The sequence below is a fragment of the Arachis hypogaea genome, chromosome 17 (genome assembly GCF_003086295.3).
Source record: "Arachis hypogaea cultivar Tifrunner chromosome 17, arahy.Tifrunner.gnm2.J5K5, whole genome shotgun sequence".
In the NCBI taxonomy this organism is placed as follows: Eukaryota; Viridiplantae; Streptophyta; class Magnoliopsida; order Fabales; family Fabaceae; genus Arachis; species Arachis hypogaea.
In genome coordinates this window covers 132,750,327-132,764,154 of record NC_092052.1, presented here as the reverse complement: position 1 = coordinate 132,764,154, position 13,828 = coordinate 132,750,327, and the positions used below count along the sequence as shown (strand labels likewise).

The following is a 13,828-nucleotide window of genomic DNA, read 5'->3' as shown; positions in this document are numbered from 1 at the left end:
TTAATAGGTCATTTCTCGAGTGCTAGTCCGAACTATGACGGGTGGATTGTTAAAAGCTTTTATTGAAAAGCAAGATATGTTCCAACTTCCAAGTACCAAGAGATTGAAATAATGGATTGCATAATCCATATTGGTCTTAATTGCTGCTTATTAGAATTAGTAGTTGGTTTCCGTTAGCTCTGTTCATATTGAAATGTAACCGTTGTATTCAGTGTGAATTAAATTACACCATCCATCAAGTGTTGGGTGTAAAACAATATAAGTAATGGCTGTATTCGTATCTATAAATGAATTGGCACCCTCCAAAAAAACACTTAATCCCCGAAACTACGTAGGAAACTACTTAATACTTAACTCACCCTCACATGATTTGCTATAAGACAAAAAGGGACCCAGAATCGATTTAGAGGAAAATGTAATTATTAATGGATCACATAGTAAATGGGATCCAACAAACTAAACTAGACAATGAATGATGAGTAGTATTCAGCATTCCATTGTCTAAACGGATTAAAGGAAACATAATTGGAAAGACAAAATACCAATGATTAACAACTGAAACTTAACAAAACAATGTGTAGAAGAATTTTTCCATTCATCCATGAGTGTTAACGGCTTCCCAAACCAAGTTCTTGGGAATGGGATTGGAAAGGTTTCTAGCCTGCAATGCTGCATCCTTGAGTGTGTTAAGTGTTAGCACATTAGCTTTCCAAAATGAGACATGGTTGTAAGGCAATCCATGCTTCTTGCAAAGCTCCTTCACAAGAGGTGAAATGCTCCTCAGATGGCACCGCGGCAGCCGCGGAAACAGGTGGTGCTCCACCTGGAACTGCAGTCCACCATGGAACCAGTCCATCCAAGGAGAGCAATCCACATTGAGTGTCCCAATTGTCTGCTTCTCAAACCAATCACTGCTTCTTGGTGGCCCAACATACACACTTGAAGAAAAATGGTTCAAACAGAACTGAACATGCTGTATCCCAGTCACAGCAAAACTTGCAATCACAAACACTATTCTTTCTCCCCAATTTGGTAAGAATGAAACCAAAAGAGGGTACCAAATCCAGAAAACAAGCATCCCTAAAATCTCTTGAACCCTGTTTGGTACCTTCCTATTGGAAAACAAGAAGAAGAAAGATTGTGCAAACAAATTGAGCCTAGCAAAGCACATTACAGGGTAAAATGTGAAGTGCTGATAGCTCACCAAGAACCTAGCAACACAATCAAAGTTCAATTTCCTATCATAGAAGCAAGAAGTAATGGAATTGAAGAACTTGGAAGATACCACAAAGAAAGGAATGTGCTGAAGATCCGGATCATGATCAAGGCTATTGCAAGCAATGTGGTGAGCATTGTGGTTCCACTTCCACCACCCAATACTAATCCCAGCAAGGCAATTCCCGGAGAGAATTTGCGCGAAACGGTTGAAACGCTGCGTCGTCATGACCTGGTAGTGGCCGGAATCATGTCCAATCCAACCACTCTGAATCCAAAAGAATCCCATTAGGCCACCACAACAGACATGCACCAAAGGGCTGCTAGAACAGAACACGCCATAAACACTGGAACAGAATAGCACTGCCATGAGCAGCATTGTGAAGAAGACGGTGTGTCCCTTGGTATCAAACATCCCCATTGCTGTGAAGTGGGACAAGAGCTTCCTATAGTCTCCAGAGACCTGGGAGATGGCGTAATCTTGGAGATAGTACCCTGTGAAGAAGTTGTGAAGGTGTTGGGAGGCTGCAAGGGGATGGTAGGCGAGGAACGCGTCTGTGGCGTCTTGGCCGGCGAGGTTAAGCAATGGAAGGTCACCTCCAGGGTGGTGTTTGGCCCAGTTGGTTACATTGTAGATCTTTCCATGGATTGAGATCCAAAGATCCTCTATCTTGTTGTGTTTGCTGAGTTCTTCAAGTGAAATGCTGCACTTTCTGGTGGATTTTACCTCACCAGCCATTCGTAATGTGTGTGTGTGTGTGTGTGTGTGTGTGTGATTATGAATGCTATGTAGCCAACGAGGATTGGAGTTTGGATTGGATAGAATAGAGAATACAAGAGAGGTGGGAATGCAATGAAAAGTGCCAGCTACCACTCCTCAAAATGATTCCAACCAATAGTACTTAAGAATTTCATTAAAAGAGAAATGTTATTTTGTATGTTGTGTAGCATAGCCAATAAATGTAATACGGTGTCACCTGAAAAGCAAGGAAGTTTCGCCACAATGGAATGGAGGTAAAAAATGAACCTCAGCCAATAAAAAATGAACCGTATTACATTTATCTAATTCAAGCTTTCAGAAGATGCCACATAGAGATGCTTCAGCCACACATTACACTGGAAATATCTTGCGCCCACAAATAACATTGTTATATATAGGCCCATCATTTGTCTGAACCTCAGCCTAATATTCTTTCCACTCTTCCTTGGTTTGATAAATTTGATTTAATACACATATACAAATTGAACTTTTGTAATGTGTATTTAACACTATACTATAAAATTTATCACACTATAACCATGTATTACTCGTCTATGACAGTAAAACAAAAATGAATTTCACGAATAATTTAAATGTGACATAAACTGCACAAATTATTAGAAACAAAAACAATGGTATAATCCTACACGACCTTTAATTTGACTCACTGCAATACGGAGTCAACTTGAAGTAAATTAGTTCCAGTGGCTGAAGTTGAAGGAACAGCATCAGCCCTGAAAAATTGAATAAGCTACAATCTGCATGTTTCAATCCGGTAATGGTAATTTTGCTGCATGAATCACTTTTCCGGCTGAGATCCTACCAGAGCAAATTTTTTGTCAATAAGCATCGTAGCTTCGGAGCTCATAGTATCATTGTAGTAGTGAGTCGCAAGTCGAACTTCACTACTCATCCATGGCAGGCTTGACAGCAGCAACATCAACCAAGTTTGCAAGGTCAGCACCAGAGAACCCAGGTGTTACACGAGTCAGGATCATGATATCAAACTTATTCACTGATAAATAACTCCTACCTAATAATATTCTGACCATCTGAGCTGTCTATATTCTGATTCATTCCTTGCTACTGAAGCACAAATAAATGTAACTGACAGATTAGAGCAGGTGCAAGAAATCATAGATTCATAGTTGAACAAATTGAAAACTAACTAATAATGGTTGGATCTTATTCAGATGTATGTAAATTCTCCACAAACTGTTATGGCTATATGCTTTAAAAAATAAACTACCGTTTTAGTTTCAAAAGACATCAAGATAACAATGTGATGTGTATTAACTATTGGTCGTCTTAAATTTCTTCCCTTTTAAATCCTTCCAATCACCCGATACAAGTTCCATTACGAACCATATGATTACATATTTTCCATGCAACGTACGGTCGATCGAACGGCTGGAATTTGGGAGCACTCCTGAGGAGGAGAAAACGCTAAAAGGAAGGGGACAGTGAAGAGTGAGGGCCATACTTTGTCATTTAGTAAGTTATTAAGAGACATTTTTGTAGGAAAGATTTTTCGTGTTTTCAGTTTTGTCAAGAGACCTTTAGTCCCATTGTTTTAAGAAGCAACTAATCACAACTTCAAGAGAAGCGGTGAAATTAGCTTCTTTTTCTCCTTGGATTCTCATTATTAGAAAAATCTTACCCAAACACAGTCACCGATACAAAACGTGTTTTTTATTTTTCCCACTGAAAAAGGTGATTAGGTTGGTAAGAAATGGAAAACAAACGGGCACTATATCAATGACAGCATTCTACGCTAGCTTTGACTCACTACAATATGGAATCAACTTGACCCAGATTACGAGTTCAATCCAGAGGCTGAAGCGGACGAAAATCAATCAACCCTGGGTAACAGAATAAACTACAATATGCACATGTAAATCTGGTAATAATTATTTTGGTGCATGTCTTACTCCGGCCTCTTCCTGCTAAGATCCCACTGGGGCAACACTTTGAGCCTTGGCTGCAGTCGCTGCCGCAGCGGCTGCAGCGGCTGCAGCAGCAGCAGCTGCTGGATTAGACCGTGAACTGCCTTGGTTTTCAACTGTTTGCGCTTGCTGTTGCTGATGGGAGTTGACATTTTCAAGCAAAGCCTTTATCTGATTCCCCGTGAGTGTCTCATGCTCCAGAAGAGCATTTGCAAGCGCATGAAGCTCCTTATTGTGGGTGGTTAGAATAGTTTTTGCATTGTTGTAAGCAGTCTCCAGCAAGTTCTTCACCTCTTTCTCAATAAGCAACCTAGTTTCCGAGCTCATGCTTCTCCCGTCATCATTGTAGTTGTGGGTAACGAGTCCGACTTCACTACTCATACCATATTTGGTAACCATTGCCCTAGCCAACTTAGTTGCCTGAGAAAGATCTGAGGATGCACCAGAAGTAACTTCGCTTTCTCCAAAAATAAGCTCTTCAGCCACCCGACCTCCCATGGAAACATCAAGTCGGGCAAGCATCTGTTTTCGTGAGATACTGGTCTGATCCTTGTCAGGTAATTGATGAACCATACCAAGAGCCATCCCACGAGGAACTATAGTTGCCTTGTGAACAGGAAGTGCTCCATCTGTATGAATTGCCACTAGGGCGTGACCTCCCTCATGGAAAGCAGTCATCTTTCTTGACTCCTTGGATATAACAGCTGACTTGCGTTCACTTCCCATCATAATCTTGTCCTTTGCAAACTCTAAATCATTCATGGTTACAGCTTTAGCACCATCCATGGCAGCCTTGAGAGCAGCAACATTAACCAAGTTTGCAAGGTCAGCACCGGAAAACCCAGGTGTTCCACGAGCAATGATCATTAGATCGACATCATCAGCCTTCAGAACCTGTTTTTAATTGGAGAGAAAAAATCAGCATATACAATGTTTGATCACATCAGCAGTGAATATAAACCATAAAACAGAGTGCAGGAGGTCAAAAGGAGCATGCAAATGTTGAAGCCAAGCAGAAATGCTTTGGATTATTCATGGATCCAAGCTTGCAATTTTCACAGGTTTGCAATTCATGTTGGCAAACTCACATGATCAGACAAACCTGATCATCAGTGAACAACTGGAATTTAAGGTACCATGCAAGAGCATTAGATCATGTGATGATCTTAAAAATCTTGCAATTTATATTTTGACATTCATAAAACAATCAGTATCACATCTCACAAAATAAGTTGGGAGAAATATATTTACCTTTGACATGTGAGATTCCAAAATCTGTCGCCTTCCTTCTACATCTGGATTGGGGACAACAACATGACGATCAAACCTCCCAGGCCTCACCAATGCCTTATCTAATGACTGTGGAAAATTCGTAGCTGCAATCACAATTATGCCTTCATTTTGCTTGAATCCATCTAACTCAACAAGTAACTGATTCAAAGTCATCTTCATGTACATTTGATCCTTTGGGTTTCGGCTTCCTCCTATAGCATCAATCTCATCTATGAAGATTATACAAGGTGATCGCTTTTTTGCAGCAGCAAAAAGATCCCTCACCCTTCTTGCACCAACACCAACAAACATCTCTTCAAATTCACTTCCACTGCATGAGAAGAAAGGAACCCCAGCCTCTCCAGCAATAGCTCGTGCCAACATCGTTTTACCAGTGCCAGGTGGGCCAACAAGCAAAACGCCTTTTGGGAGCTTGCCGCCAAGACGAGTAAAGCGCTGTCACAATTGAAACAATTTGTCTAAATATAATCCAGGAAAAATACCATAATGTGTGGTCAGGAATGAAGTAGATAAAATACACGAGAATAAAGTCGCACAATAAGAGTCAAACAGAATTAAGGTTCTTAATACACCTTTATAAGCACTCATGTCAACATATTACCCAACTGTATTTATTTGTTTGTTTATTCATTAATGATGGAGGTAGTAAAAACAAAATGGGAGACTTATTACAATATGTGCTGAAACCACTTTCCTGTTTTCTCCATCACAAAGTATGTGTCACGTAGATGTTTACTATCAAACAGCACTAGCAGATACAACCATTTCACCTTTGACAGAGTGAAAACTACAGTACCAAAGTACTTAAAAGTCAAAGGAGCATCAAATAGGAAACCTAATGCTTACTGCATCCAAAATATTTAGATATCATTATCCAAGGCAATAAATCTGATTCCTTTACAATATTTACCTAGTTTCTGTTCAACATGGGTACATCTTCTCATCAACAATATTAATGATTAAACTATTTTCACAATTACCAGAAAATTGGACACAAGTCAGTATCAGCAGCATATTTTCCTTCACATAAAAGTTTAAAATGTTAAAAGAAAGTCAACCTTAGGATCTCGGAGGTAGTGCACAATTTCTTCCAGTTCAGCCTTTGCCTCATCAACACCTTTTACATCAGTAAACTTAGTACTTGTCTCCACACTGGGTTGGACTTCTTCACTCATGCCAAGTCCTATAAAAGTGAAAGCAAATCAAAGAAGCCACTAGGCAAATTCAGATTCAATATTAAATTGGTCTGATCAACTGATAATCAACAATGATAAGGCAATACCTTTGCTAATTCCTTTATCCTCAATGAGTGCTCCTGCACCAGAGATCAAGAGAAAGACCACTAAAAGGGACCGAATTGTGCGCCACAGCTGCTCTTTGAAATTTGCACCTTCTGCTGCCACCATATGAATTGGGGCACTTGCAGTTCCAAGAATGCCATCTTTTGTAGGTTTTCCCACATTTCTAAGAGCAGAAAAACCTCCTATACTTTCTTCTTCCCTCAATGAACTAGACATACCTGGATGTTCACACACATCTCAGTTACAACTACTAATCTTTAAAATCAGCTAAAGAAACAAATGTTGAAACTCTAATGAAGTAAGAAGAGAAACAACACATTTTAGATATGTATGCCATTGAAATGTTAATATATTGGAAAAATCAAAAGTAGCCTTTGTTTGTGATCTTCTATCATTTTCATAACTCATTTGAGTCACAGTCTTGACCCATCATTCTCCTTCCTAGCACTATATACATTGTATACAGAAGCAGTGACTGCAGGTTTGTAGCATTAAATCACAGATAAAAGGCAGACTCTAAGATCATATATTTGTTTGATTAATAGAGGAAGACATTAATTGAGCTTAATAATCCCCAACAACCTATTTCTGGTCACATAATTTTTAAGAATTACAAAAAGGCATCACTTAATCTATATAGACAGCCTCATTTAAGGGAGAAAATGCTTAGTTATTGACTCAAGTATTACATATATACAGTTATAACTGTTCCAATAGAAAAACTAGAACAAGCACTGAAATACTACAAATGAGTTCTAAATTTCAATGGAAGATGAATTGTAAACAAAACACATCCCATGCCTTCGATAAATCTTCCTTAGGAGACAACCAGGAAAAAAACGTACTCCTTTTTTGTAGAATAGTCACTACCCATGCATTACTACAACAACAACAACAACAACAACAACAAAGCCTTATCCCATTAGATGAGGTCGGCTACATGGATCAAACGACGTCATTGCGTCCTATCATGTATCATGTCTAGAGTGAAACTGTTGACATGTAGATCTACTTTGACCACTCCATTATGATCAAAATTTCAATACTTCATGGGCACAAGTGCTTGGAGGGGAAAAACTCCTTTATCAAGGTATAACATGTCATCAAACCACTATTGATGAGATATGTGACAAGAAGAAACTATTGATGAGATATGTGACAAGAAGAAGAAGAAGAATTGATGAGATATGTGACAAGAAGAAACTATTGATGAGATATGTGACAAGAAGAAGAAGCAGTTCTAGCCAATTAGGCACCTCTACGTAAGGTCTTCAGTAATTCACTTTCATCAAGCCGATCAACTTTGACTAATGCTTTAATGTATTCGGAAAGTGCCTCTGGATTAGTCTGCAGAGATGGTTGACTTTCAAATGCTCTAATCACAGCTTCGGGATCATTGCGACGATAAAGTTTTTTAAGATGAGCAACTTCACTGGCTTCATCTGCCTCACGTACTCGGCGAGCCAGATTGCCAACATAGCTGGACTGGAATCTCTCTTGGACACCAAAAAGCCTATTCCCTACAAAAATTTGAAACTATGTTCAACAAAAAACAGAAAGCTCCATACCAAAAGTAACATATTTTCCGGATACTTTAAACCTAGCATAATTAATTTTACAGCTAAAACAGAAGAAAACTAAAGAATTACAGAGAAAAAAACAATTTTGAAGGTTAAACCAATTAACCAAAAAGTAATATAGGTCAGGCATAAAATAGCTACTCTACAAGAGCAAAGAACATGAACTGAAATATATGACTGATACAGGGTCAACGAATTCAAACCTGCACGGCCTTCAAACTTTACAACTGATAAATAACTCCTAGCCAACAAACTTTTTGCCAGTCTCAATTCTGATTGATTCTTTGCTATCTGTAAAAGAAATTAAAAATTAGCTGACAGATTAAAATGCAAGACACATATAACAGATATCAATTATTCAATTGGCATCAATTACATATAAACCATAGCATATCAAAATCTCATAATGGTTAAGCGTGTCCATAGATGCAAACAAAACAAACTCTTAACAATCTTCCCATTTTGTAACTTGGCCAACAGTAAGGTTAAGCGTGTCTGAGCAGGGTAGAAAAAATTGTGGGATGGTTGAATTGAAAGTGCAAAAAGACAGCTTAAAGGGTGATTTTCCACCCTCCACCCTTTACCAAGCATCTCACGAGAGATAACAGAAACCCTCAATGCCAAGACAACGGTTCCCAATAAATCATTTCATTTCCATACTATCCCTCCAATACCGAATCACGGAATCCGTTTCAAGATTCAAAATTTTTAATAATAATACATTCAGGAGATCATAATAATGAATCAATAATCAATGTTAACAGAATTAGGGTTCTCGGAATAATGACTCAGAAAAAGAGCAATAGGGAAACAAGTTGACGTTGGGTAAAAATTGACGGTGTGCAAGTTCTTTTATTGAGGAAACAAATTACCTGAGTTATCAAATGCCTCCACGCCATGAACGCACTAGTCTTGTGGTCGTTCTTCTTCTCTCAAGTTTTTTTTTCTTCTTCTTCTCTGGACTGTGTCTCTTTTGGTCTTTACCTCCGAGCTCATCAGCTAATCAATTTTAGGTGTTCTTACAAAATGTCATCTTTGCCCTTTCTTGCATCCGATATTTTAATATTTAGATTTTTTATTTTTCCTAACGGCTTTGTTATTTTAATAAAAAATTATTTATTTTTTAAATAGTTAGGAATAATAGAAATTATATTCTTGTGTATTATTTTGTAATTTTACTAGCAGTACAATTTCGCAAGCCCTGACTACAACATTAGGGTACAAAGTAATTTCTCATGTAGTTACAACAAAGTTACTCATTATAGCTTTAATTAACTACAATTTCGCATGCAATGAATGTAGAATTAGAAGACCAATATTTTCTATTATAATGATAATTTTGTAGGCACTTTCAATGAAAATAAGAAAGAAATTGTTTATAAAATTTCGGAATTAGAGCAAGTGAAATAGAGAAAGATAATGATGTTTTCTATCAATTAGACTATACATCCATATAATTTTTTATTTAAGTTTATTTAAACTGGTCTAATACCAAAAAAATACAATTCTATTAAATGAGCGTGTATTACACGCGTCCAAACCCTTTAAACGTTTAACATTCATTCGCGCTTTCATTATGAAACAATGTTCCTTCTTCAACCTTAAAACGCTACTGGAGAAGTACGAATCTCTCTCAAAATCTTTCAAAGCTCGATCGTTTTCTCTGCAAAAACTGCTTTTACTCAGAAATCGCAATAAGATTTCGAAAGGAAGAAGAAAAAACAAACGAAAACAACAACAGAGACTGGGAAAGGCATGATAAAAACTACTATTTATTTAAAATCTCGCAATCTCGCGTTTCTCCTGGTTGCATTTTAGGTTTACTAGATTGAATTGTTTCGTTTAGTAGATCGACTTATTCTGATTCAATTTTTTTTTTTTTTTTGCATAACTAGGGAATAGGAATGGAAATGTGTTCTCATTTTCATTCAGTTTAGTGGAGTTGGTCATTTTGATTCACTTGATTGTTAGTGTGTTCAGTTGAGTTCTTTTGCATGCATAAATGCTTTTCTTGTTGATTGAATATTTATCACGTTTTATTCAAAACATTAATGGTGTTCTGTTCAGTGGAATTAGTCATTTTGATTCACTTAATTGTTAGTGTGTTCAATTGAGTCCTTTTGCATGCAGAAATATTTTTTTTGATGATTGAATGTTTATCACGTTTTATTCAGAACATGAATAGTGTTCAGTTCAGTGCAGTTGGTCATTTTGATTCACTTGATTGTTAGTGTGTTCAATTGAGTTCTTTTGCATGCAGAAATATTCTTCTTGATAATTGAATGTTTATCACGTTTTATTCAAAACATGAATGGTGTTCAGTTCAGTGGAGTTGGTAATTTTGATTCACTTGATTGTTAGTGTGTTCAGTTGAGTTCTTTTGCATGCAAAAATATTTTTCTTGTCGATTGAATATTTATCACATTTTATTCAAAACATAAATGGTGTTCAGTTCAGTGGAGTTGGTCATTTTTATTCACTTGATTGTTAGTGTATTCAGTTGAGTCCTTTTGCATGCAGAAATATTTTTCTTCATAATTGAATGTTTATCATATTTTATTCAAAATGTGAATGGTATTCAGTTCAGTGGAGTTGGTCATTTTGATTCACTTGATTATTAGTGTGTTCAGTTGAGTCATTTTGCATGTAGAAATATTTTCTTGATGATTGAATGTTTATCACATTTTATTCAGAACATGAATGCTATTCAGTTCAGTGCAGTTGGCCATTTTGATTCACTTGATCAATTGAGTTCTTTTGCATGTAGCAATGCTTTTCTTGTTGATTGAATGTTTATCACGTTTTATTCAAAACATGAATGGTGTTTGGTTCAGTGGAGTTGGTCATTTTAATTCACTTGATTGTTAGTATGTTCAGTTGAATTCTATTGCATGTAAAAATGCTTTTCTTCATGATTGAATGTTCATCACATTTTATTCAGAACATCAATGGCGTTCGATTCAGTAGATTTGGCCATTTTGATTCACTTGATTAAAATATGCATGCTTTTGATTGTCGGTGTATTGAGTGAAGTATTGACCAAATTTTTTTGTGCTTACAGCAAAAATGAAAAAGATGATGGTGACAAAAAAACAGAAGCCGCACTATAACATAAGCATATGTACACATTAAATATATTTATCCCCTTTCATTCGAATAAACTCTATTTTGTATTATAAATATATCATGACATACTGTTTCGAAACTTTGCAGAAAACTCACGATCTCAGATGCCAAACAAAGGCAATAGCGAGGGTGTTCAAGGCAATGAGTCAGGAAAAGAAAGATATTGTTGAAAAAATAGGATTCGGTACACTGGCACATGCCCTGGAAATGAACGTCTCTCATAGCGTCTTGAGAGAGTTGATTGCTTGCTATGATGACTATTATGGATACCTGAACACTCTCTATGGGAAAATATCCATAACACTTGACAAGGTAGCAGTTGCACTGGGCATAAATCACGGCGGTAATACACTTTCCACCTTGTGCTTATTTCGGTTCATTGCTTGCTTTATTTTTGGTTCACTTGTGTACATAAAATAAAATTGAGCCTATTTGACTGGTTAAAATATTGCAGGGGATCGTTTTCCTGAAAAAGTTGAGTACAGCAGACTGAATGAGGCAGACAAGCAGATAATTGATGGCTTCAAATGTGCTACATTGGCATCTTTGACAAAATCTCTCCTCGATATGAGTGTTAATGGGGAGAAGAACCGGCAAAAATTCCGGAGGACTTTTGTTGTCTTCGTCCAGAAGTGCTTCCTACTACCGACAACGGTAAGCATGGCCTCCCCAATCCATAAGCCGCCTGCCCTTCGTGTGGACAATATCCGACAGTGGGATTGGGCAACTCATGTCCTGATCTTCTTGAGGAAGGGGACTGAAAATAGGAGAAAGGGAGAAAAAATAGTTCGTTGACTGCTGTGTGTTTGTTTTGATGCTGATATATTTCCATAGATTCAACTTCCCTCGCTTAGATGCACCTGATGCTCCCGGGCCACCGTCGGTGGCCCACTGGACATGAAGAGGATGCTCGATTGGATTTATCAGGAAGCAACTGATACAATGGTAAATTTAACAAAAATTTTCCTTGAAATTTTAGTTTAGATGCTTCTAAAATACTCAGCTAACTAAATAATCTTATGTTTTAGGGACTTCTATACATAGCACAATCAAAGGAGGAAAAGAAAAAAAAAGGAAAGAAGGTGGAGAAGAAACCAGTTTTTCTAAAGGAGAAAGAAAAGGGAAAGCAGAAGAAAGAAGAAAAGAAAATTGTTATTCTTAATTCTTCTTCGGAAGAAGACAGTTTTTCCGAATCCGAATCCGAATCTAAATCCGAAAAAATACCGCCGACCAAAAGAGCAAGACAATAGAGGCTGGTAAAAAAACAAAAGATTGTTCGGACGAATTCGAAAACAACAAGTGAATCTGAAAGCAGTCCCATGGATTCAAAAAGTACAAGTGAATCTAAAAACTAGTAAGTTTGATGTTCATTTGGTTTATTTTTGCTTGTATTTGGTAAAAATTGTTCTTATGCGCTTCTCTTATGTATCACAGAGAAGAAGAAGAAATTGAAAACCAGAGATAAAAAAAGAAAACAACCACAGAAGGTGGTTAAAAAAGAAAGCAAAAAAGGAAAGCCTGTTCCGACAGATTCAGAGAGCACAAGCGAATCTGAAAAATAGTAAGTTTGGGAATTGATTATTTTTGGTTCATTTCTGTGATTGTATAATGTTCATATGGTTTAATTTGGCTTTTCAGAAAATTGTTTGTGTGTGCTTGTTAAGTAAATTACAGTTGTGATATTGTTCTTCGATATAAATTCAATGTGTTTGTATGTGTTGCAGAGAAAAAAATATCGAAAAAACTCCGACAGTGAAAAGAAAACAACCGGAGAGGGTGGAAAAAAAAACCAAATCAAGCTAGCTTGTTCTGACAGATTCAGAGAGCAAAACTGAATCTGAAAGGGAGTAAGTTTCTGAAATCATATTTTGGGTTAATTGATACTTTTATTTTAGGTTCATTGATACTTATTTTATGAATTTTCAGAAGTGAACGAGTAAGGGTCAGCGCTACCGAAACAAGAAGAGAGGCGTTGCAGCTGTTAAAAGAAAAGAGAGCAAAGAGAAGAAATGATGGAGCTCAGAAAATAAACGTTACTCCAGATCGCTTTGACTTGACAGAGGTGCGAAATGATTTATCTGAGATGTAAGATTCAGTTTCTTATATCGAGTTCTTTTTCTTTGTTTGCTAACTTTTCCTAAAACCTCTTCTAATTCCTCTGGATTTACTGAGTAATATTTATTTATTTTGCTTAGACTGCTGACGGTAAATCTGGGCAGCAAACCTCTCTTACAGACTCAAACGAGCTACACACCGTCTGTAAATGTCCCGGCCAATACCAGGTAAATTCATTCATTGCAGGCTTTAAATTCGGTTCATTGGATTCCAAAAATGAATTTCAGGTGTTTCTAGACCTCTACTTTTAATCTTGGTTGTTGATTTTAATTTGGTATCTTTTTTATTAGGAAAAATACCCCGGTAAAAGTTTTTAGAAGAAAGAAAATCCATCAAAAACAGAGTTTACAAACTCCACATGTATAAGTTGAAATATTTATATTAGTCTTTTAGATTTAGGTAATAATTTTTGTTTAATTAATCACACGGAACTTGTGTTTAAACGTCAGTAACATTACACTTGATCCTGAACTCCAAATCATTAAGGTTCGA

At 36.9% G+C, this 13,828-nt stretch overlaps 2 protein-coding genes across 3 annotated transcripts; both read right to left on the bottom strand.

Moving 5' to 3' along the window:
• Positions 1-402: 402 nt before the first annotated feature.
• On the bottom strand, positions 403-1,954 carry LOC112766680 (delta(8)-fatty-acid desaturase 1). Its single transcript, XM_072223737.1, has one exon. It carries the CDS (start codon positions 1,952-1,954, stop codon positions 596-598), a length of 1,359 nt encoding a protein of 452 aa, XP_072079838.1. The 3' UTR covers positions 403-595.
• LOC112766679 (ATP-dependent zinc metalloprotease FTSH 4, mitochondrial) lies at positions 403-9,137 on the bottom strand. Of its 2 annotated transcripts, XR_011875722.1 has the most exons (9): positions 8,968-9,134; positions 8,299-8,386; positions 7,772-8,035; positions 6,497-6,733; positions 6,273-6,397; positions 5,173-5,649; positions 3,907-4,815; positions 3,009-3,061; positions 2,531-2,898 (listed from the first exon to the last, which is right to left on the bottom strand). XR_011875722.1 is itself a non-coding variant. In XM_025812577.3 (8 exons), exons 1-7 carry the CDS (start codon positions 8,992-8,994, stop codon positions 3,922-3,924), a joined length of 2,112 nt encoding a protein of 703 aa, XP_025668362.1. In that variant the 5' UTR covers positions 8,995-9,137; the 3' UTR covers positions 403-3,061; positions 3,907-3,921. The 2 variants fall into 2 exon arrangements, 1 of the variants encoding a protein (XP_025668362.1); XM_025812577.3 differs by having other exon boundaries at positions 403-3,061; positions 8,968-9,137.
• Between the last annotated feature and the right edge of the window lie 4,691 nt (positions 9,138-13,828).

Coding starts and splice junctions, on each gene's coding strand:
- LOC112766680 (XM_072223737.1), bottom strand. CDS start 1,954: ATGGCTGGTGAGGTAAAATCCACCAGAAAGTGCAGCATTTCACTTGAA.
- LOC112766679 (XM_025812577.3), bottom strand. CDS start 8,994: ATGGCGTGGAGGCATTTGATAACTCAG. Junction 8,387..8,967: donor GGAGGCATTTGATAACTCAG/GTAATTTGTTTC, acceptor TTTCTTTTACAG/ATAGCAAAGAATCAATCAGA. Junction 5,650..6,272: donor ACTACCTCCGAGATCCTAAG/GTTGACTTTCTT, acceptor CAATTGTGACAG/CGCTTTACTCGTCTTGGCGG.